Below are 23,704 nucleotides of genomic sequence, written 5' to 3'. Positions count from 1 at the left end.
ATAACACTTCAATGCCTTCTGACCTAAGAGGGAATTTCAGCCATGATGGATGAGGCAATAAGCATACACTGTGTACTGAGAAATCTCAGCAGTCTTTATGAACAATTTCAACTTGAGCAAGTTTCAGGTACGCGATTGAGGAACTAAACGCTTTACTACTAGAACTTGAATTCAAGTTCAAATAAATACTATTGGTGACTGGAGTTTTCTTTACAAAGATGGCTCTAGTTCACAAATTCATTCACAGCAGTCATATGGATGAAAAATCTTTATGTGACCGACTTCATAGTATAAAACTTTTGTTTAATATGAGTTATCTTGCACTTTCATAATAATAAAGAATAAGTAGTTTTTACTTGTTCATTCAGTTGCATTACTTTTTGAGAAACTGATTCCTTCAGGAAATGGGAGGAGAAAACAACATAGAGAAAAGACACACAATGCCAAGTGAAGAGAGAAATAACTTTGATGTATAAATATTGCTTCAAGGTAAGTGAAAGAGCATGATCTTCCCAATCACTTCAGTTTTTATTTGTGCCTTGAAGTTCTTAAAAGCACTTTTGAGTCAGGATAGGTTAAATCATCACTAATTCACTATACGGTTCTTCACAACAACTTTACCTGATTTACTAATGTCTTTTTGTGATTTCTCTGAAAACTTCTTCTAGCTTTAGACAGTATAAAAATAAACCAAAACTGAAATAAACTTGAGGCAGTCCAATTTTATTATCTGTAATTATAATTGCAATACCTGCAACCATTACAAAATAAGTGGTTACAGTTTAACAGTTTCTCTGAAATGTCTTGACAGCTGATGAAAGTATCCATTAGCAGTGCAAAGAGGATGTTTTAGTCTTTTCTGATGTATTTAAAATACACACTATTTACAACGTACCCAAAATATTTATGTTGTAAAGCTGAATAGATTTTTCAAATGAAAGTCTTAAAACCAGTGTGAGCCATTAAAAAAACGTTCTTCTAAGTCTTTATAATAATCTTGTAGAAGATAAACTGCTAGGCAGAATTAGTGGCAAACCTTTATAAGATTACCAAGGCATGTTGATGAGTCACCGAGGCAGGGGACAGGAGGGATTTAGAAACAAGTTAGACAATTCTCTAAAAGAAAATTTTCTCTGTAGTAGATCCTGCCTTTGAATCAGGTAGGATCAGAGACTGATGGATGAAATATGATAATATCATGGTTTTAAATATAAGTAATACTAAATGATACCAATATTATCAGGAACTTATACCGCTGTGCTATCCACAATACTATTCCTGTATCTTCAGTGCCATCCTGCAGTCCTGACTAGCTACATGCGCTGTTCTCTGGACTCAACATGCTGATTCTCCAAAATCTTTTTTCCCTAAGTGCTGGGGTTATGCCACCTACATCGACGAGAGAGAACTGAGACAAGTTTCATCCACCATCTGACTGGCAGGGCTTTTCTTTTTACTAGCAAAGCACAAGAACAAACCAAAGAGAATCAGTAGAAGACCATGGGTCTAGGGTGGAGAATGACTGAAAGCAGAGATTGTGCAGGGGTAAAAGGGTTTCACATCTTAGGAAGAAGACAGCAAAGAGCAAAGTCTCACCATCCTCTCTGGGCTAAAAGTTCCATTGTGCAGTTCAGGTCTGCAGGGACAGCTCTCAACCCCCAGGCAAGAGGTCACCAAGTGCAGAGAAAGAAGTAGGTGGAGGTAGGGGGAGATATCCATGTGTATACTTCAGACCTTAATGTACAATGCTACAAAACCACATGGAACCCTCTTCAAGGTTTGATAGTACCATAGTATTTGGTGGTACGCAACTTACATTGATTTCACTATGGTGAAAGAAATGGATAAATGAACTAGAAGATACCTCCAGTTCCCTTTCATTTTCTTTTCTATGCTTGGTGACTGATTTATGCAAATGAGCTAAGAATGTCAGAAACAAAGATCCGATCCAGGTAATGCTGAAATCCATCATTGGTTTGTATTGATGCTAGACTAAGTCAAAAAGCGTTAAGATGTCAAACTACAGATTTAAACAAATATTAAGCATCCATAGCTGTTCTATAGAATCTCCTAATGGTTATAAAACATTTGCCTTGGACTGAAGAGAATTCCCTTCTCAATCTAAGGTTATTCAAACTCATGGCTCACAGAGCAATGCTTTATCAGCTAGGTTGCTGGCCATTAAAGGCATGAAACAGTGGAAGAAAGGGTATTCTCTTGGTCCATGATGTTAAGAGTTTTGCCAATGGCCAACAGAAAGCAGCTTTAGTTCAGTGGGTAGGATGTTTACACAGGAGCAGGTAAGTTTTGTTCCAAGTAGAGGCTTTATATTTTATATTAAATAGCTAATTTTATATTAAAAAGCTATTCATTTGATTTAATGAGTAAAAATTCATTATGAGAAGGGATTGGAACCCAGAGTTTTGGCACTCCTAAATACAGATTTTAATTTCAGGCTAAAGAGTTAGTTAACCTTTTTCTTTCCAGTACCATCAATTTCAATTTCTTTTCAATATGAAACATCTTGTGATGTCAACTTCAAATTAATCCAAAGAATTGTACATTGTGAAGGAGTCACTTGTTAGCACAAAATGAAACAGAATGCAAATGGTTTGATTTTTGGACAAGGTAGGCAGAAAAGAAAAGTGAATTTCCCATTTAATTTTAATGTGCTTTAGCTGCTTGTTTTAAAGCATTAGAACTTTTCCAAAGAAAGTACTCTGACTATCTCAGAATATTCTGGCTCACAATGTATCCCCATGCAATTTTAGATGTGCATGAAGTATATAGGATTGTTGCATCTTAAAACTGCCCATTTCTTCCTTTTGCAGATTTCATTACATGAGATACCATTAATTAACATCCTTGAAGAGCTCAGACTCACTATGTTATTTCTGACTTACCAAGATCTATCTGATGTCCTTGGGAAACAGGATTAATGGAAGCTTTTTGGCATTCACAAGATGGAGATATTCTCAAATGCTGATTAACATGGAAAAGACTAAGCTCAGTTTGGCACCCAATTGTTGGGTGTCAACAACAACAACAACAAAAGTTCCCATACATTAAAGAATTCCTATCTTACAGCCAATCATACTATAAAGAAGAACAGTATCCTTGCATTTAACCGCATCAGGAGAGTCAGTTAGATTAGGATTTAGTGAGATTTCTATAGAAAGATAGTGAGATTACAGAAAACTTGCTTCTCTCTGAGAATCTTGACTGCTGCACAATAGCTTCCAAATCCTAGCCAGGATTAGGTAAATTTGACAAGAGAGGTAGAAGGCCAACTGATTAAGCTGCAACAAATTTCAGGAAACTTGGAGACAGGGTAGTTGGGACACACACTGAAAGAAAAAGAGGTAGAACTCGAACATTATGTATTCTAAATGGCAGCAGCACACCTGCCCGATTATCACACGCCTTATGAAATGCAAGCAGTTGACAAGGAGAGGTTGAAAGTGTCACTGAAAAACAATCAGTTGATATAGAAACTATTTGTTTGCATGCATCCTCTGAAAATTTTGGCACCTTTTGCTGATTTTAATCAAATCTAATGAAGAGGTATGGGTCTCAGAAGTAATCAAGTACCTGAAAACTTCAGAAAACCATTTGCCAGAGTTTCCCACCTGAGATTAATGTAGCTGTACAGGTTCACTCCTCTTAGTTCAGAAGGGGAATAAGGACATGAATTCCAGAAGTGCAGGAAAGACCCAGACTGAAACTCATGTCTTCTCAGACACCAGTATCAATGAGCCCATTAGAAATAAATCTAATGTAGTTTGTCTACTGTTAATAGAGCTACTTACTAATGTTTTGAGAAGTAAATTAATTTTCTTGCTGTTTGAATAATAGCAGTAGTTACACAACACAGCCAAAACAGACGTAACTGTATTTAAACTTCAGCCAATACTCTTTGGCTGTGGTTAAGGCATACTGCTTTGGAAATTCAGTCTTAGGGATGATCGATTAATTCTCAAGTACTTAAAAATAATCAAAAACAGATTCAATATACAATGGCACTCAAATTTTTTAAATGCTGTGATTTAAAGTATTAAGATTTACAATTAGTTTAAATTAATGCAGGGGGAGAGCAAAACAATCTGAGGTTATTAGACATTGACATGTTCTTCTAAAAACAGCTCTACTCTGAAATGTGTTTCTCAGTTTCTTTTCAAAAAAGCCAGATGTACTTCAGACAGAAGATAAAGTAGAGATTTCATTTAAGCTCCCACAAACGGATGACAAATTTTGCTATTAAAGCCAACCTAAATGGATTCTTCCAAGCCAAGAAGGAAAGTTGTCAGTTCAGGTAAACAGAGCAAACGCTAAGCTACTGAAAGTCTCACCAAACATTCTTTCCTGCAGTAAAACCGATCCAAAATTCAATGTACCAGACAAATACATTGTGAAAAATGCTTTATAACTCAGTAATTGCCACCAACATTGCCAAGTCACAGTACCGGAAAAACTTTCTTGCAATTTAGTGGATTAGACAATAAATTGTGATTCTTCTATTATATGAACTCAGAGACATACATGGACAAAGTGATATGGAAGTGCTTATATGAACAAAGCAAAGGCCTCGGTGTCTGTCAGACCTAAAAAGATCAAATACAGATAAACAAATAATTGAACTTTCAAAATTAGTAGGAGAGAAAGGAAATAAAATGGCTTAAAATGTTCATCCTATTTAAGTTGTGACAAAATGGTTGATATTTTTATCATATTCTGGAAATTTGTAGAGATTTTTAAATGCTGGCAGGCATCAACTAAGCTGTTATATTCAGGAGGTGTCTGGTTGACACTTAAACCTTTTCTGTTAATCAAATTTATCCCCAGCTCAGTGAAGGGGACAGAGCTGCTGAAATCTAATGCAACACTCATGTCAAAACCTGGTTATAGATGGGTGACGCTAGTCTCAATAACTTCCTTTACTTTTTGATACCTATCAGTTCATTTGGCATAATCTTTTTATATAAGTTTTTAAAGAAGCTCTTTCTATGCGACTTTCTAGTTTACTAAAATTGTTTCAAGAATTAGGTGTTCCCTTTCCTTCAAATTAGCCCCTTTCTAAAGTACTTTAAATACTAACAATTCATAAACAATAATTCCGTATATTGCCAGCAATATTGTAAAAATGCCTCATAATTAAAAAAAGCCATTCTGGAAGACATCAGAGATGTAGCTTATTTTGAGGGAATAAATTTGAATAAGGCAACAATTTCAAATTGTTACTTCTGAGCAAACTAAAAAGAAAATTTAAATGTGTACAGTGTTTTCATCCACAGCCCGTTAGTAATAAGATAGTCACATTTGGGCAACTTCATGTGAGTTACAAACAAGGAGGAGAAGGAGCAGATTTAATTAATCAACAGGAAGTTATTACCATGGCATTACCAAGCGGATGTTCAATAGAAAATTAAATTTAGCTTACAAATGATGTCATAAACAACAAACCATAATTGCTCATCTTTGTTTTCTGTCAAGCAAAATTGCCAAACTCTGTGGGTGGTACTTAATCAATTTGTAAAAAAATCCTTACACGTAACCCTATCACCTCTGCATAATCCCAAATGTTTTCCCATGAGACGTTCACAGATCAGACAGAAACAAAGACTGTGTCCCGACCTCCCTTCACTTCGTGATGTATAAGAATAGAATTTGAGTAAAATGCATCCATTTATCAAGATGCCTGGGTTGTTCTATTTATAGAGAACCAAGTTCCCTAAAGGAAAAAATATGAAAAAATTCAAGTCTATGTCACTCAACTGAAAATCATTAGTCTTCAATCTTCTAAGAGCTTTGAATTCAGAAAATATACACAACAGCTTCCAAATGAATATCCTAATGATCTTATAATTAAGATGGGCTTATATGAAAAAGTGACATTGGTAAGCTTCCTAATGACTCACAACAATTTGGCATGGTCTGCTTTTTAAAAATAATCCTTTAAATTTTGAACACATGGTACATTTGCCTACTAATACTAAAACATTTCTGATACTGTGATTAAAACAACTACAAACAATTAGTCATAAGTAGGGCATTAAGCTCAAACAGACCAACGAGCAAAGACAAAACAGTGTAGTCTCCCATCTTACCAGACCTTGATTTCCTGTGGTTTTTATTTTTTAAATCATGGAAAGTTTCTTAGGAGAAGTACTACACTATTGTACTAGATACTATTGTTATCACTGCTTTTTCCTCCATCTTGCAAACCCACCCTCAAACTAAAATGTTTCACTGTAGATATGCTACATTCAACGATTTGGGGGATCTCTCTCTCTCTGTAGGTCATAATTATACACAGATAGTTTCTACTGCTTTGAAATTATTTTTTTTTTCCAAAGAATAAATGATTCACATAAAATAGAGTTCTCTGATCTGTTAGGCTAACACCGCTTATGCTAAATCACAATCTGTTTTATCAGTTTCTATTGCAGAAAACTTCCCTGTACTTTCAGCTGATGACAGCACTCTTCATTTCCTCTCTTCTCTTGCACGCACATGAATCAGCATTACGCATGGCAAAAAATTGCCATGTGCCAAAGTGCAGTTTTCTGCTCCTTGTTATCTGATAAGGTTGTTTCTGGTATATTTTATTTGCAAACTTTAATTGAAGTTTTGCATTCAAGCGATAATATACAAACTATGCAGTATGTCTTTAAATAGTTCAACCAAATACTTTAGTTTGAGCAGAACACTTTCAGAACAACTTAAAATGCAGAATTTCACATTTCATTCAGTCTTTCAAAGTTCCTTACACATCTTAGTCTTCTCTAGTTCTTAAAAGAATGTCCAAGCTAAAAGAACCCAAACATTTAAATTGAAAATACTTATTGTAAATGCCTCTCATCCAGTCTGACAAGGAAATATTCAGTCTCCTCTCTCCCACAAGTATCATCACAGTCGATAATATATACTTTAATGTAAAACCAAGTCACGATTGCCAGTGGTATCAGGATACAAACACACAGCCAACATAACAAGCAACACTATTCAGCTACATTCCTTAGGAAAATGCACATTTTCACTGACAGCAATTTCTTAGTTGTGCAAAGAATGTAGTCAATTTGAAGCTAGCTGAAGTTATAGAGGTCAAGAGGTCAATACAGTACAATAAGAGCTAGCTGCTAAGGTGTTTTTAAAAATACAAGTGCAAAATTAACTGAAATCCTGATGCCCTTTTACCTATGATCTGATTAATCAGATCTATTTTCTATCAGAACTACAGCTATGTTAAATTTAGCATTGTTGTGATAGCATAAAATATTAAACATCTCTGTTCACAGGTGCATCTGAATAGAGAGTTTTATGATAAGAAATGATATTGTACTTTACAAGTATTCTTTCAAATACTTATAGAGAAACTGGCTATGTTGTTTCACTGTACCAGCTTTTTGCATAAGTTTTATTTGCCATTGCTGCTTGTCTGAGAAAACACTGAAAAACTATGCACATCCAATGTACTGAATATTTTGCAACTCCACATGTAGAGAACCTAGAACACAACAACAAATTGTTCCATATTCCTTTCTTGTCAAGAGAACATGGAAAAAGAACCAAAACCAAGGCTTGTTTTCTCTAAGAAATATAAAAATTAAATAAAATCGCCCAACAGAAAAATCACAGCAGTCCATAAGTATACGGGTACATACAGCTAGAAACAAGTCATATTTCTCCGAGATTTTTCTAAACTCTTAGATTACCAGTAATACCTAAGCTTTACTTAAGGACACAAAAAGTAATTTTCTGAGTTTACTCATTTTCTGGTATTAATCTTAATTTCTAATGTCAACAGTTCCCTGCACAGTCAGAGTCTGATCCAATAAACTGAAAACTGAATAGCTATGCTCTGTTTCCCCTGGATTTGGATAAACTAAACCCTTAAAATGAAATACTCAGTACTGTCCCTCAGTACAGTAGCTATGCAGTTTGCAGTTTGCAAAGAAAGAAGAGAACCATGACCCTTTAAACATGGTCTAAGTAAACCACTCTCTTTCTTGGGTTTAGAAAAACTGAGGATTTCCCCCAGCAAAGCAAGGAATACTGCTGAAAAACAAAAAGAAGTAATGAACATCCTACACAAACTAGAGACAGAAATCATTAAAAGTTCAATTTCCAAAGGCGAGAAACTCCCTGCCAGGAAGTCAATTCTAAACATAACAGTTCAGGAAGACCATATTCAAACACTTTTATAGATGATAAAAATACTTACACCACAGGGACTGAAAATAACAATATGTACGCTATGGCATAAAGGTAAAGGAGGGTAATAAATGATCTTCAGTGTATCTTCACCTTCAGCAGGAAGCTTTGTAAAACTGAGGACAAATAGTGTGAAACCACAGAAACATTCCCCCCTAATCACAACTGCAAAATAAAATAGCCTTTTTTAATTAAGCAAATTACTTTGGACTATGTATGTGCACATCTAAGGGAACATCTTATAGCTACAATCAGTGTTAAAGTTTCAAGCGATGACTTGTTTTTACCCATACAGAGTGCTAATAAAAACATTAAATACTCTGCATGAACTTCTTATCCATACTAGGGCAAGGAAAAATTGGAGGGCAGGAGGAATACTTGTAGCAGAAACTGGAAACATGAAATAGATATTAGAAATGAAATAATGAAGTCAGATGAATAACCCTATATGGACAAGACCTCCTTTCTAACACTATAAATAGAATATTCTGCTATATTTGATACTAAAAATATTAATGAATAAAAAAAGATCTAAAAAAAAAACGAAAACTTTCTATGTAGCATGTGGTTAAACTTCCTATACTTGATTTAGCAGACTGGGAGCGTCACAGAAGGCAACGAATCCATGGAGGGAAGGAGGCAGGGTTACCTGCCTTAGTGTGAGTGAGAGCAGAGCATCTTCATCACATTTACTCAGAGAAATGATAGCTGTGCTTCTGGATTGCCTGCTCGTGAATTCTTCCCATGTCTTCCTTCTGCTTAAGAAACTAACTGAAAGTCTCTGCTTTAGACCAACAGCTAGCTAAATGAATTTAACTGAACTTTATATAAAAACAATAGGTGGTAACAGTATAATTTATTGAGTGGAGTCTTAAAGAATGTGTGCTAGCACTTCATCCATCTCATTCAAATGGCTGGCAAAGTCGCCTATTATATTAATTGGAATTGTTCAAAAAGAATTTAAAATAAAAAGAGACTGTTCAACAAATCCAAATGAAGGAATTTCCACATTGGAAGACACATTTAATCCTAAGAAACCCAAACCACAGTAATTTTTCTAAACTTTAATCTCTCAAGCTATGTAAAATACTTTACAATATGTAATTGATTTCTCTTAGATAACTGTCTGTTCTACTTAACCTGTTGGGGCAAAACTAATCTTTATCAAAGTTACACTGTATTTAAATGAGAAGAGCTAAAGGACACATTTATCTTCAACTCCACCTCTCAGTAAGAACAAACAAAAGATTACTGAAGAGAAAATCCTAAAAGACAGATTGTGCCAGGACAAAAAGAATTGAAGGATATGTATAACCTCCTCCTAAACCCTGCAGAAAGCTGCTAAGAACCGCAGTCCTTGTGCTCCAGTCTCAACAGACAAGGGGCTGGTGCTTCACAAGAGTGGGAGGTTGTTGCACAGGAGAACCAGAATAGAGCAATCTGTGTTGCATGGCCTCTCTTCATCTATACACACACAGACAAATATACATATTACATTATCAGAGCCCATGGTATAGAAGAAGCATATAATGATACTGCACATCTTTTTGCCAACCTGCATATAACTGTATATATACACGTATATATATATAGGCATAATACACATATGTACACCCATACAACCTTCTTTCAAGCTTTATGCAAAGCCTACAAAGTTCTTTTCTGTTGGCACAGCAGCACCTCTGTCTATGGTTTTGTTCAGTATAACAGTATCAGGGATATAGTGTGATTTTTTTGGGGGGTACTTCATGTCAATATAATGCTGACATGAATGTATGTCAACAAAACTTCCTTGCATAGAGAAACCCAGCTTGCATCCCAGTAGGCGATGATAGGAAATGCAGAGTGTCCATACAGAAAGATTTCACAGACAAATCTTCTGTTGTTAGCTGAGATCTGTCAGCTTTGACTTCCGCTCAGAATAGGGGTAGCAACAGGAGAGTATACCACTTGACCTGTGGCTGTTGACAATATCACTGTGTTTTTACGCCTGCTTCTATGGAGCAAACAATTTCCTCCAGTTCAAATTATTTACAAGAAAATGTCAAGGAGTAAAAAGCATTCGGAACTCAGTTCGCAATCCAGCACATTAGAGTCCAAAGTTAAGTCCAACGCTGCCAGCACAATTGCTTGAAGACTTTGCCAAAGAGCCAGATGCTACTATTAGAAAAAATGATGCACAGTATTTCACAACTTGATATTTCAATCTCCTGGATATAGCCGTTCTACTATGTAATGAAGGAACACTGTTTTATTAATTATTAGCTTTTACTAATTAAGTGTTACAGACGTATAAGAGATGATTTGGACATCAAATACTTTAACAATTATGTAACAGAAAACTCCCATAAGGATAAAACAAAACTTGAAAAATTTGAGAAAAGTTAAATTCATGTGCTTTTGGTAGGCTTCAATTAATACCTCCAGAAATAAAAGTCTACACTGACCTATTTTATTGCTCAGCATTATTAATAGGCTGAAGTTTTGGACAAGTTGTCCAATTTGTCCAGGTAGAAACAATGCTCAGCACTGCTGAGTTTAGTTCAGAGGTGGGATTTTCAAAATTTGCTTTAATAGCACAAGCATAATTTTGCTCTTACTTAAATCAATTGAATTTTACAGTTTACTGTATAGGGAATAAAATTAGAAACTGCAGAAAGCTTTTCAGGATTCCACACAAACATGCAAGAAATGTTAACTTTGGAGTGGTCTGACATGTCTGTTTTATTCTTGAAATATCATTTATTTTAATCAGTATTCTATTACAAACTTCTGTCAAAATACACACACTGTTCAACGCCAATTAAAATGCTAAATGTGTTGGCACATAAGAATGGTAGGTAGATAAGTTCTGCTTGGATGTATTAAAAAGCAATTCAACTACGATAAAAATTACAGTTAAAGCATTAAGGTTGCCAATAATAGTGCTATCTTGAAATGCTTCTTAATTTTCTACCATTTTTGGGCTCTGACAGTTGGAACTTTAAGAAAAACAAAATAAACATCTTACATGATTTAAGAGTATGATCTGTAGTTCTGTCAGTTCATTAAAATCAAAATTCAATTAAAAAAATCTTTCTGTAATAAGCTGAGAAATTGGGTTTCATTGCTCAAGGAATTCATTACCCACCAGGCTTTAAATATTCATCTTCCTCCTATTTGTCACTTGGCATTTATATTTTAGCCCATTTCTTCCTACTTAATGTGACAAAAATTAACAAACATTGGGAGCTGACTAAACTGTATGCACATGATAAATGGTAACACCACTCTGACCACATTTGTGGTCGGGGCAGGTGGAAAGGTGGAGATTGGAACAGACTCAGTAAAACTGAACTCCAAGTACATTTGTTATTCTTAAATTTCACAGGAATATACTATTAGAAGAGGTCTTCTTGATCACTGACTCCAGTCCTCACCTACAAAATAGAGTCTGCACTTAGAACTTTCTCATGGAACAATCTCTTATTTTGGAACCAGCATCTCACATGATTTTTATTTTTATTTAAATTTTAAAAAGACAGAATGCAAATACATTGAGAGTCGACAAAATGTAGTTTATACAGATTATGTTATTATCACAAACATCACATCCATAGTTAATGACTTTTGTTAAAATAAATATGGATAAACTATACTGAGAAAAACAAAAGTAGTCAGCTAAAATTTAGGGGGTTGTTCTCCACTTGCACAAATGATACTGGGAGAAAACCAAAGTGCAGAACTCTGAGCCAATAAGAAGGGTAAAGAAGAAAAGTAATGACTTTACAAAATGCTGTCCCCTTTTTCTCAGTTCTTTTGAGTGGGAATGTCTTAAGGACTAAGATGCTGATTCATATTATTAGTGATGTGAAATAGACGGCTTCTTTGTAATCAGCTTATCCTTCCTGACAACTGGAAAAAAAAAAGTACAAACTGCTGCCTCTTTCAGCAGCAAAATCTTACGAGGTAAACAGCTTGAGGAAGCTCTGCCTCATGATTCTTAAAGGATCCCATTGCCACAGAGCTGCAGAAGGGCAGTTGGTGAATACAGCAGAAGTGAAGCAACCTGGTCTAGTGTCCCCGAAAACTCACAACTTTGTGTTCCAAATCCAACTACTCTCACATCTTATTACTCCTTGGTTTATGGGAGAACTCCAGTTATCAAAACTTACAGTTTCCATTCTTTGTAGTGATGCTTATGCAACTGGAAGAGTTGAGGTCCTACAAGCAGACAGACAATTCACAAAGAATGTTTCGTTCAGCAACGCATAGCATCTTTTCCACAGAATAGGTTATGATGAATAGGGCCACTGTGAATTGGCACGTTGCTCTTCATTTAAAGTATATAAGTAGAAAACATTAATGTAATTTGTGATTTTTTTTAAAAAAAGAATAACATCATACAGTAAACTACGCAAAAAATATCGCCTTAGAATATAAGGAGATATATATACGTCTTTATATACATATATAAAGTCTCTCTATATATACATACACACTTACATATATGCATTTTATACATATATAACTTTTTGTGTGTGTGTATACATATATGTATATGCACATACACACAGACATATATATATATTTTATATATACATATATAAACCTTAGAAACTCATATATTACCTTAGAAGAGAAATAAACCACAGGTGTGCCTGCTATAACAAGCAAAACTTTAAAATTGTGTGTGTGTGTGTATTAGGAAAGTAAATGGAAAACACCAAGTAAAGGGTTTACCATTTGAAGATAAATATTAAATTCCACTGGTCACAATGTATTATTTTATTCATACTTCCACCCAGATTTAAATTTGTTAAACACCCATGCAATTCTTCTGCACACATTCCGTATTTAATTATGTTTGCTGTTACTTTACTAGCACTTGCAGTATGTTTTAATTTTTTGTTTGTTTTGAATGGCCACATTTAAAACATTAAAATTAGTATTCTGTGTTCAAAATGGGAAAAAATGTGACAACAATTATACATACAAAATCACTGTTTAACTTGCTCACCTTCCTATTGATTCAGAGTTTAAAAAAGAAGGTTCTTGGAGTGATATTTGTATTAGTGCATATCTGATATGAGCTGTCCCAGTCTAAACAGTACTTAATATCAATTGTCTTTTTATAGGCCTACACAGTTAAGTATATTCTTGCATGACGTCTCTACCAAAGTCCTGACACAAAAGTTAATCTACACCAAAAAGAAACATTTAATGGCGTAAAGAAGCATCCTTGTAACGTGAGTAGTCACACTGGCAGCTAAAACAGGAGCACCAATATGCTCCCCAAACAGGGCTGAAAGCCAAACTATACATAAAACTCGGAATTGAAGTACAAGTACAGGACTCACTTTATGACACTATACTTCAGTAAACTACTCAATTTCTGTTCTGGAAATCTGGTCCTCACACTCAACCATGACAAATTGAAACTGGAAACTTTTATTCTGTTCCTGCTTGCCATTTCTTTAGAATTGAAGTCTGATGCTTTACTGAGCAATAGAACAGAAATTTTGTTAAGAATCACCATGAATTTAAATTAAAGCCCTCTTGTTTTGGAATGATGACTAAGTTGCAGCCACTATTCTTTATTTTTAGGGAAAAAAATGTAGTAATACTATAAAAGTTTAACAGTTATGAAAGGAAGATCACTTTGATATTTTATTATCACCAGTAGCAGCCTAAAAGATGCAAGAATTTATGGAACGCTATGTTGATGCAAGATAGAGGAGATATACCGAGGAGATATACCGTTTCCTGTACTTCAATGAAAACACATGGTGTCACTGGTGCTCCCTGTCATCTATCTCCCTGCATCTTAAGGAAATAATTTCTAATAATAGCGGACGATATTAACACAAAATAGTAGTGGACGATATTAACACAAATCTCTACAGAACAATCAAGTTAAGTGAATAACATTTACAAAGAGGATACTCTCAGCTTTCAGCTGCATGGGATAGCTAAACAACGTGGAATCAATTATATACTACCAGTTACGACAGGTAGTGGTCTCGTCAGCACGTGGAGATGCCACACTCAGTGGGATACGGAAGAAGACATAACCCTGCTGTGTACCACACTCTATACTTGAGAAGATGCTAAAACAAAAATAAAAATGAAAGCAGTTGGCACTATAATCCCAGATCAGCAGCTGGCATTCCTATCCTAAATGCCAAATTTCTCTTGGGGAGTTTGAGCCTTCACAGATAAAATGTATTGTTGCTTTTTACATCTTATAATGGTAGAATAATATAAATGACCATAAACTAGAAATGATAAAATGTAGCAGATCGGGATAATTGAAAGCATCAGTAAAAATTCTATAGCCATTAGAATTAGGAGCAATAAAAACGACATTTTTGTCTACTTTCCTAAGGAAACAATACTTACACTATCATTTCTGTCTGCCTGTCTCCACACCTCATTTGTAAGTTTTGAACTTGTTGCAGATTTAAGAGGGTCTGACAGAGGAATCTGACAGAGATATCTTAGAGAGCTGATTTCTGATAAGCTTCCTGAGAATAGATTGCCAGCTAAAGGACAGAAATCATTAAGTACTCCCACTGGGATAAAGGCTCTGGCACAAGTTTACATGTTATTAGAGAGTACAGAATGCATACAAGAGAAATAGAACTTACAATTACCTCAAAACAAGGGAAAGGGTTAAAACAAAACATTTGAAACAGATTTGTAGGAAGCTAGCCTACATTATTTCTGTCATTCAAGGATTATTTGTGCTTTATAAATATCAGGAACAAAAGAAATCCTAGCAATACTAGAAATCCTAGTATTCTTAGTAGTCAGAAATGTTAACAAGTGATACAGGAAAAAAAAAATAAAGTGGTTAATAAAGTACCTTTATCTTCTGTTTAGGAAGACAATGAATGAAGTAGTTGCATTTCTGGCAAAACACTTTCTAACCCAACCATAAGTAAAAAAAAGACTATTAAATAACTTACATGGTATGCAAATATTTTTAAATCTTGGGTTACGTAGTGTATACTCTATGGGTCTAAACTAACTTAACAAGTAAATAATGGTGTTGTTGCTTTTTTTTTCTTATATCCTGTAATAATGGAACAATACCAGAGGAATGGGGAAGCTAACATTCCATCAATACTTAGAAACGATAAACAGGATAACAATGTGGTCACAGGTCACAGTTGGCTTGAGAATAATGTCAGGGAAACACTGAAAAGTTGATTTACGACACAACTAGTAAGTATTTAAGTTACAATATAAAGTGAATCAATATGCTTTGAGAAAGAAAAGGAAAAAAAAAGATCTGCCAAACTTAAGATCTCTTGCTAATTAAATATTTAGTCAAACTGTTCCTGATAAAAGTAAATATATATACTTTTCCATAATATGCATGCTACAATTCTAATTAACTCATTTTAGGTCAAAATGCAGTATGAAGTAAATTATCTCTAGCTAGTGTTTCTTCAAAACCAGTAAAATTAGGAAGTTACTATGGAACTATGGTGTTTTTAATGATTCCACTGAAATCCGTTCTTGCCTCTGTCCTATGCAAAATGTGCCAGTGATCTGAAAGATAAAGTTTACATAAGCTGCAAGAAAGACATCCTGAAAACTAAAATAGTCAAAGCTGCTTGGCAGTCTGACTTCACTCAACTATCCAAATGCAACATCATGTTCAAAGGTAAGATCTCAGAGATGGAGGTGTTATTGAACAATATGCTCCAGAAAGCAGAGTTTTGGAAAATAATTACAGTGTCATAATATATAACTGACTGAAATAATAAAATTTAATGTGGTAAGGTTATTGAGTGAAAAATTATGGTAACTTCTATGCAGCTTTAACTAGCTGAATCTACTGAACAAGAGGTAGTATGATACTGTTACATTACACTGGCAAAAACATGACAAATTCCGTGTCCATACTTCCTAAGTGATGTGAGTGATGTGTAGGAAATGAGAAAACAACTGTTAGAACAAATCATAGCTTGGAAGAGTAATATTTTCAGTGAGGAACACTGTTTACAATTTATAAGTATATTATAAGTATTAACACTGTTTATCTAAGAACAGGTTAAGGATAAAGTAATTAATTCACTTAAACCTTTATGTCAAGAAAGGGGTCTTCCCATGTTGTAATAAAAGTGCTGTAATATTGCATCAGAGGTTCATGGCAATGCCTGTGCTTCAGGTACCTGAACTGCAGTGAGGAAGTGGCATCCTGGAGTTTGGGAAGTACAATTTCTACACAGCACAAAGGAAGACAACAGAACCCCTCTTCTCCTCCCAAGCACCAAACTGAGCTGGTTCAACCAGAGTCCCATACTGTGAAGAGATACATGGCATTGCTGTCGGTCACACAACTCCTACATACCTTATTTTGTTGTTGTTGTTAAATACTATTTATTGCAAAATGCATAAAGAGCAATGGAATACAGAGGTTGTTCTTCTTGTGTGTGTTTTTTTTTTTTCCAGAAAACCCTAATCATTGACAACAGACATCTTTCCTCTGATGCCATACACTTTCAACTTTTACTTTACAGTGCTTCAAATTCAAGCATGAAGAATGGAGCACGCTCCATTCAGCCTCTGTCTCTATTACCTGCTGCTTAGGTTACAGCCCTGCAGATGGAAGAAAGCAAGCTGAATCCTCTCACCCTGAAAAAGAGAACTCGATCCAAGTCATCTACAGTCTGAACAACAGGAAGCCATTACTACCACCTTCTTTGCCCATGTTTTTCCACGGATTGTCTCGTAAGAAAGACCATTTTGGGATGTGTCATGCATTCAACACACCCCTGTTATAGCACAATCGCCACAGGTGACCCTTCTAGATATTAGATATGTGGGCTCAATGGACATTGGTTAACCTAAACTGGGATACAGCCAGCACTAACCTCCTACTTAATCTCCAAATAATTTTTCCCACTATTTCCTTTGTGCTGGTATTACTGCTTAGATAGCTGAGCAGATCAGGGAATTGACTTGGATGCAATTAACCAGACAAAAACAGTTTCTAAGTTAAAGTGACTGTGAAATCATCCTTTGGCATTGTTCTGCCTACTTTCTGACCTCAAAACTATTTTAGTGGAAGATAGGACCCAAAAGGCTTTCAGAGTTTTTCTGCATCAAATATCTAAATGATGAGGCTAGTATGGAGAAACATTTTTGCTCTTCTTGCTGAATTTTGTTTGAAAAGTCTCAATTTTTAAGTCCTATTTTAAGTAACCTATGTCATTTTTTAATTCAAATCAGTCGTTCCATTATCTCACATGCAGCAAGTAACTACATCTCTTATAGAAAACTAGCTAGCAATGCAGCAAGGTCTTCAAGGACAGATATGTTGTATTAGAACAACTGATATATTTGGAAAACGCTCAAACGACTTTAGGCAGAAAGCACCCTCTGGGTTTAGATATCACTGTAATCTCAGTGACAAACAGAATTTGCTAGCACTTGTTCAAGCACTGTCATCTAGAAATATAAGAAGAGATTTAGATAGTATTAGTGTTTTCTTTTGTAACAAACTTGCATTAATCATTTTTTGAATAACACATTGGCCGAATATATTTCATTTTATACTCAAGGTTGCACCACACATTTGCAAGCATGCTGCACTAAACTTAGACTCCAATAATATTTAAAACAAAGAGCAAGCCAACAGCTTAGCATCTTGTTTTCTAGCATGCTTGATCTGCGGCACAGCTTTATTATCCAGCTTAAGATAAACAAAAGTAAAACCTTGTAACCTTTTCAAAAAGTCACACACTATGAACTGATCCAAACATTCCCATGTTTCTCTGCCCCACAAAGTGTGGGATTTCAGAATTATTGAAGTGCTGTGAATATTAAGAAGTTCAAAACTTAACTTGTACTACTGAAAAAAAAACCAACAAAAAACAGGTGTTTAGAGTAACAGAGCTACTGAATGCTAACTTCATTAACTTCCATTAAGCTAAATGGTTCACAAATGGCATTTAGATCAGTAGTAAATCATCATCTAGGTCAGCAGGAAGCTCATTATGGACTGACAAGCCAAGCGACAGAGACACTTTTCTGCAAGTGCTATAGTAGTAATTTCCTGTGTGAAAGGATTGCTGCTGTTCGTGCATTCCTCGGGGGATAGTTCTTCTCAGAGGATGTTACTCTTCCCCAGGAAGAGGAAGGAACCAGTTGTTATTGGATGTGTGGGTTGATAGCTGTCGGGCATTTTCTACATGCCTCAGAATCAGCTGTGAGAACTGTGAATGCAGCTTGGATTCCCAGCTGGAGTGGGAGAAAACATGACTTTGGCAGACAAGGTCAGAACACACAAGTACAGTATCTCAGGAAGTTGAAATAGTAATAATACCTGGAACTTCTGAGCCTCTAGTTCCCAGAAAAGTGCTGATTTGCTAGAGGAAGAATATTAAGACATGGGTCAACCTGAAAGCATTCCTGAGGCATTGCACTGTTGCCATGACTAAGACCTTATACAAAGTAAAAGTTCTTAAATCATTCTCAAGTAATTTATAGTAAGCCAATTACCTTATGAAATAATACCAAAAGTTCAGCAACAGCATCCATTAAGAATGTCACTATTGGGCAATGGTAACATAAGTACGTAGACTGCTGTGTGAGGAAACTAAGTATTGAAGCTTAGTCTTTTATATCGGAATGGTGAGGAGGGGTTCCTGTTAGGCCCCTCTCCTGAACTTGCTGTCCTGCTGTAACTAGCTCCCTCCACATCTACTGGGGCACTTACAGGACAAATCATCCATAGCTAGTCCAAGCCTAGTCCAGAATCAGTGAGTTCAGTGTCACATCCCACCTATTTTTTCTTTAGTGGAAGCACTACTTCTTAGTTTCTTTACTCTGCCAGCTGCTAGCTTCCAAACTCAGTAAAAAAAAATATTAGATTTAAAAAAAAAATGTGTATATATATATTTATAAGGGAGATGGGAAAGAGACAGACATAAACAATATAAACTCATAAGCTTCATTTCCTCAGGAAAGCAGGTTAAAAATAGTATAAGAAATATTATATTCTTGCACTCTCTAGTGCCCAAATTCAGAATTCCGTCTCCAGTGAAAACTTGACTCTCTCTCAAGCTCCAGTTCCCTCAAAGAATATGATGAAGCCTATTAGTGAACATCAAGACATGTAGTATTACCTAATTAACTAGCAGCACAACACATTTCCTGTTTTTTTTACTTGTAAACCTGCAGTTACATGCTGTGGTAGAATACCATCGCTGCAAAATGCAAGGGTCATTTGGATCATATTCTTCTTTTATTACAAATATTGAGTTCACCTTTACGTATCCTGATCTTTGTTATTTGATGCTTGTATTATCAAAGCATAACTCTTTTAAGATTAAGTACACCAATCTTTTTAAACATGCCTGCACCTGTATAAAGATATTTAAAAGTTTAGAGTTTCGCTGTTCAATATGTCAAATGTTTCATCCTTTTGGCACTTAGGACAGAAGATAAGCTATTTTGTTTGTATATACCCTGCTTTCTTTGAAAGACCCCTAGCTGGACAACAGACAAGGCTGTTACTACTGCCTCATGGCTTCCCCATGGATTAGGGGAACAACCTCCCTTTTGGAGAGCTGGGAGACTTTCCTCCCGAGAGCAGCTGAACATGCTTAGCTGCAGAGCTGGGGTGGGGAGAAGGCAACTTATCTTCTGCCCCCAGCCCCAAGCACTGTACCTGTAGAGCATGCAAAGAAAAGAAAGGTCTGTCTGCTCTAAGCCCTGAGGACACTAACTATTGCTTTTCCAAGAGCAACACTGGACAGAGAGAAACATTTTTAGACACAAGAGCAGAGTTTACAAATTCTTACTTTTTATTCTGTCGCAATGAACACCTCTGAGTCCCTCTATTTACAACATTTATTCTTCTAGTTTATGCTTTCATAAGACATCAGAGAGTCAAAGATTTTGAAAGTTTTTAGTATGCTCATCTACAAAAAGCTGCAGTTTTAGTTCACAACTTTGCAGAAGCAGGATCTTTTCACATTATCCCATAATTTCATTCTGTGTTTGTGATTTGGAGTCTGGATCATGGAGTTTCCAGTTTGTTCAAACCACATTTGCTGGCAATCACAAGAACAGAAATATAAAAATATAAAAAATATGAAAATAATTTAAAAAGATAGATCTATACTTACTCAGGGAGTAGCCTTTGTTATTTTGAGATTAGTTTTCTATTATGTGGTGTGAATGTTAATTTTGCACTTTGCAGTGGTGCTAAGGCTCTGTCTGGAACAGAGGAAGGTAAAGCGGATGGGAGAAAGACTGATGGGAGAGGTCTGTAAGTGTCAATTTTGATCAAAGCCCTTCTACTGCTGGCATCAGTCCTCAGTGCTGAACTCTGATTTAGTCTAGAGTTTTGGGCAAGGAACACAAGTAGGGCTTTTCTTTTGTCTTTTCTTACAGGACAAGGATTCCAAGTCTTCTTATTTAAAGGATAGTGACATAACTTTCCTTTGGTAGAGACAAGCATACAAATGTCATGCAATAATCTGAGTTTAAGTGAAAAGCTGAATGTTGAAAGTCCCAAGAAAACACAAGATCCACAAACTGTGGAAAACTGTTGTGCTTTCAGACAAACTTTAACAACTGCTGGGCACAGAGAAGTGCCACAAAAATTCTGCTCCACTGGATGTTCCCTTCCACTTTGGACTCGGGGCCCAGAGGAGGTCATATAGCTGTAAAGTTCTTATTTTTTTTCCTTCCCTCCTTTTCCCCTTCCCTTAACCTCAGCGAAGAGGGCTGGTGTTTATTTCCAAGTAAAGCTGAAGCCAGGAAAGAATGCAGATCATAATATATTTGAAGTTGCATGGTAAGTAAAATATGCAGGTTTTAGCTTTTAAGACAAAATTATTTTGTCATGCTCTTCTATAGAATTCTAGAGTTGGATTAAGGAAGAGACAATATTCCCAGATGATCTTTTCCAAATAAGTTCCCATGAGAAGAATAGTTGTGTAAGTTTTAATGTACACAGAGATGGAAGAACTAGATGCAAGTTCTGAATTTGTAATCGCTGCCACACTTCACAACTTACATGGGGTTGTTTATTTTTTGGTTGTACTAAAAATAAAGGCAGTAAAAAATGTGTCAAAAATATGTACGCTCTGGAATACATACTGAGGAAGCTATGTGCATAGGGTAAATGAGAATACAGATGCTTCTAGCATTTGCATTAAGAGACTTAGCACAAAATCAATACAGATTGATTAACAACATCTTACCTCGAGGAATAAAAAATTCACATGATCTTATTTTCTTTAAAATATTTTACAGGTTTTCAGGGAGAAGGAATTCATTAGGTCACTTTCTATTTTAAAACATAGTATGTCCTGTTACCATAAACAGTCGTTATCTTTCCTCTTCCAATAATGAACCCATACTCTTAACTTTGTAGAAACCATACTGAAAAAGAATAATAAGTATGTCTTACTTTGTGTTAACTAGCACTGGAAGAGAAAGAACAGCAAACATCTCACAGCCAGTGCAGACTTTCTGACTTCCAGATTACAGTACATTGCTTTGCTTCCTCCAAATCCTGTTTACATGAGCAAGGTCAAGGGACGGAACATTAGCGAGCCTCTACAGTGATTTCCTGCTGCTGTCAGTAAAAACTACTGAGACATCATCAACTTTCCCTTGTTCCTAACAGCTTATCAGGGACTGGAGTTTATCGATGTATTGCCTTACAGACTTTTTTTTTTTTTTTTTTGCCAACCTCCCTCCCTCCCTCAAAACTACAAGATCAGAGGATGAAACAGGAGAAAATAGTTCCAAAGTAATGTTTTCAGGGTCATCAATGAGATAGGAATGAAAAAGAACTCACCCACACAGCTGCCCCAAAATCTTGACCCCCATTCAGTGAACATTTTCACAGTTTAAAAGGCTAGCACAGACCTCATTTCTAACAACTGCAACAGATGAAGACTCCTACCACTGGAAAAGTCAGGGCATTATGAAAATACCAGTTAGTTAAGCACAGATAACTTGTTTTTATACTCATTTCAGTAAACATGGGAGACCTGAATAAATGAATCATCAAATTCAAAACTATTTTCCTGAAAATATCAATATACTGACATAATTACAAAGACATTAAGAAATTCTAGTTCAAAAGAAAGCAGCTCTGTACCGATGATTACACTTAAGTTTTTCCACTGATACGATGATCATGTTCCCTTCACTAAGTTCACAAAGGAAGTTGCATCAGTTTGGATCTTAGACAAAAACAGGTTTTTCAGTGTTCAAGAACTGGCTTTACAACTTATAAGTTAAAACAAATGCTGAAAAGATACAGTATTTAGAGTTTAATTACTTGATTGTTTTCCAGCAAAACCCCTACAATAAAATTATTTCTGTATATCTTGGCTTAGTTTTCAGTGCAAGAAAATGAAAGTAAATTTGGAAAATAAAAACGTGAGTAGGCATTTTCAAGTATGGAAGTTATTTCAAATTGTTGGCTTTGATAAAACAATAAATTAAATGTCTGAGGACATTAAATATTCCTTGAAAAGAAGAGGAAGAGTGACAGGAAAACATAATACCAGTACTTCCTCATACAGATAAACCTCAAAGTATAAATAAATAAATAAATTTTAAATTCACAACAATAAAGAGTATTAAATTTTAAAATATTTGTTTTTAAAGTTTTGTCTGTGCAGATTGCTGTAAAGAATAAATGACAATAGTACTTAGCTGCACCTTAACTATCTGGAGTTTTGTTCATTTTGGGGCTTCTCAATACAAGACAGACACTGACATCCTGAAACAAGTCTAGATGAGGGTGAGCAAGATGGTGCGGGTGCTGAAACACGTGATATGCAAGGAGAGGCTGAAAACGAGGTTTGTTCAGCCTCATGGAAGGTAGGATGGAGATCTTACTGCCATCTCAAATATCTAACAGGCAGATAATGGAGAAGTCTGAGCCAGACACTTATTAGAGAACTACTGTGACAGAATTAAACGCAACAAATTGGGACATGGGAAATTCTTAACTACACATCATGAAACACCATTCAAACACCAGAGCAAGCTGCCTAGATGGGTGGCATAATCTCCATCTTTATACATGTTCACAAATGAACTGGATGAGGCCCTTAGGATCCAGCTTCCAGCTTGGCCCTGCTTTAAGAGAGAGGAGAGATGAAATTGGAAGCAATGTCTGGAGTAATCTATACTGCTCCATGAATTTTATTTATAAATCTATACAGAAGGGAGAAAAAGGAATAATCCTTTGCGCTGTTGCAAGTCATCTTAATGGGCAGTAATAGCACGTTTCCTGTGACTGGTATGAAGGGACAAAGTTCCAACAGAGTGAAGAAGAGATTGTCAAAAGGGAGAGCACAAGAGAAAAAACAGATAAAGTGGTCTTTCTCCTATTTCCTGAAGTAGCTTGATATCTATGGGAGTTTACCCACTTATTGTTAGTTCTTCTGATAACCATTCAACAAAACCTTACAAGGTTTGGTACAGACTTCCACTCTCCCTGAAGATCTTTCAGGGAGTT

At 35.6% G+C, this 23,704-nt stretch overlaps 1 protein-coding gene and 1 long non-coding RNA gene across 10 annotated transcripts in view; one reads left to right on the top strand and one right to left on the bottom strand.

The window, feature by feature from the left end:
• The window catches only part of LOC308191505, a 45,506-nt gene extending 37,296 nt beyond the window's left edge, over nucleotides 1-8,210 (top strand). For 4 of the 5 annotated variants that reach the window (XR_013948074.1, XR_013948075.1, XR_013948076.1 and 1 more), the window contains one exon: nucleotides 369-8,210. This is a non-coding gene — a long non-coding RNA (uncharacterized lncRNA). The remainder of the gene's footprint in view (nucleotides 1-368) is intronic. The other variant, XR_013948077.1, reaches the window with a different exon arrangement.
• The window catches only part of POC1B (POC1 centriolar protein B), a 51,970-nt gene that overhangs the window by 2,686 nt on the left and 25,580 nt on the right, over nucleotides 1-23,704 (bottom strand). The window contains exons 11-12 of one of the 5 annotated variants that reach the window (XR_013947495.1): nucleotides 14,193-14,300; nucleotides 8,222-9,675 (exon numbers count right to left, since the gene is read on the bottom strand). The exons of 3 other annotated variants lie outside the window; for them this stretch is intronic. Coding sequence is in view for 1 of the 2 variants with exons in the window: in XM_080582496.1 (XP_080438622.1) it covers nucleotides 14,217-14,300 (84 nt within the window). In the remaining variant the exon portion in view is untranslated. The remainder of the gene's footprint in view (nucleotides 1-8,221; nucleotides 9,676-14,192; nucleotides 14,301-23,704) is intronic. One more of the 5 variants, XM_080582496.1, reaches the window with a different exon arrangement.

This window comes from Anser brachyrhynchus, assembly GCF_964034855.1.
Source record: "Anser brachyrhynchus genome assembly, chromosome: 1".
NCBI classification, from domain to species: Eukaryota; Metazoa; Chordata; class Aves; order Anseriformes; family Anatidae; genus Anser; species Anser brachyrhynchus.
The sequence above is the reverse complement of the archived record's forward strand: the minus strand, read 5'-3'. Positions and strand labels throughout refer to the sequence as shown.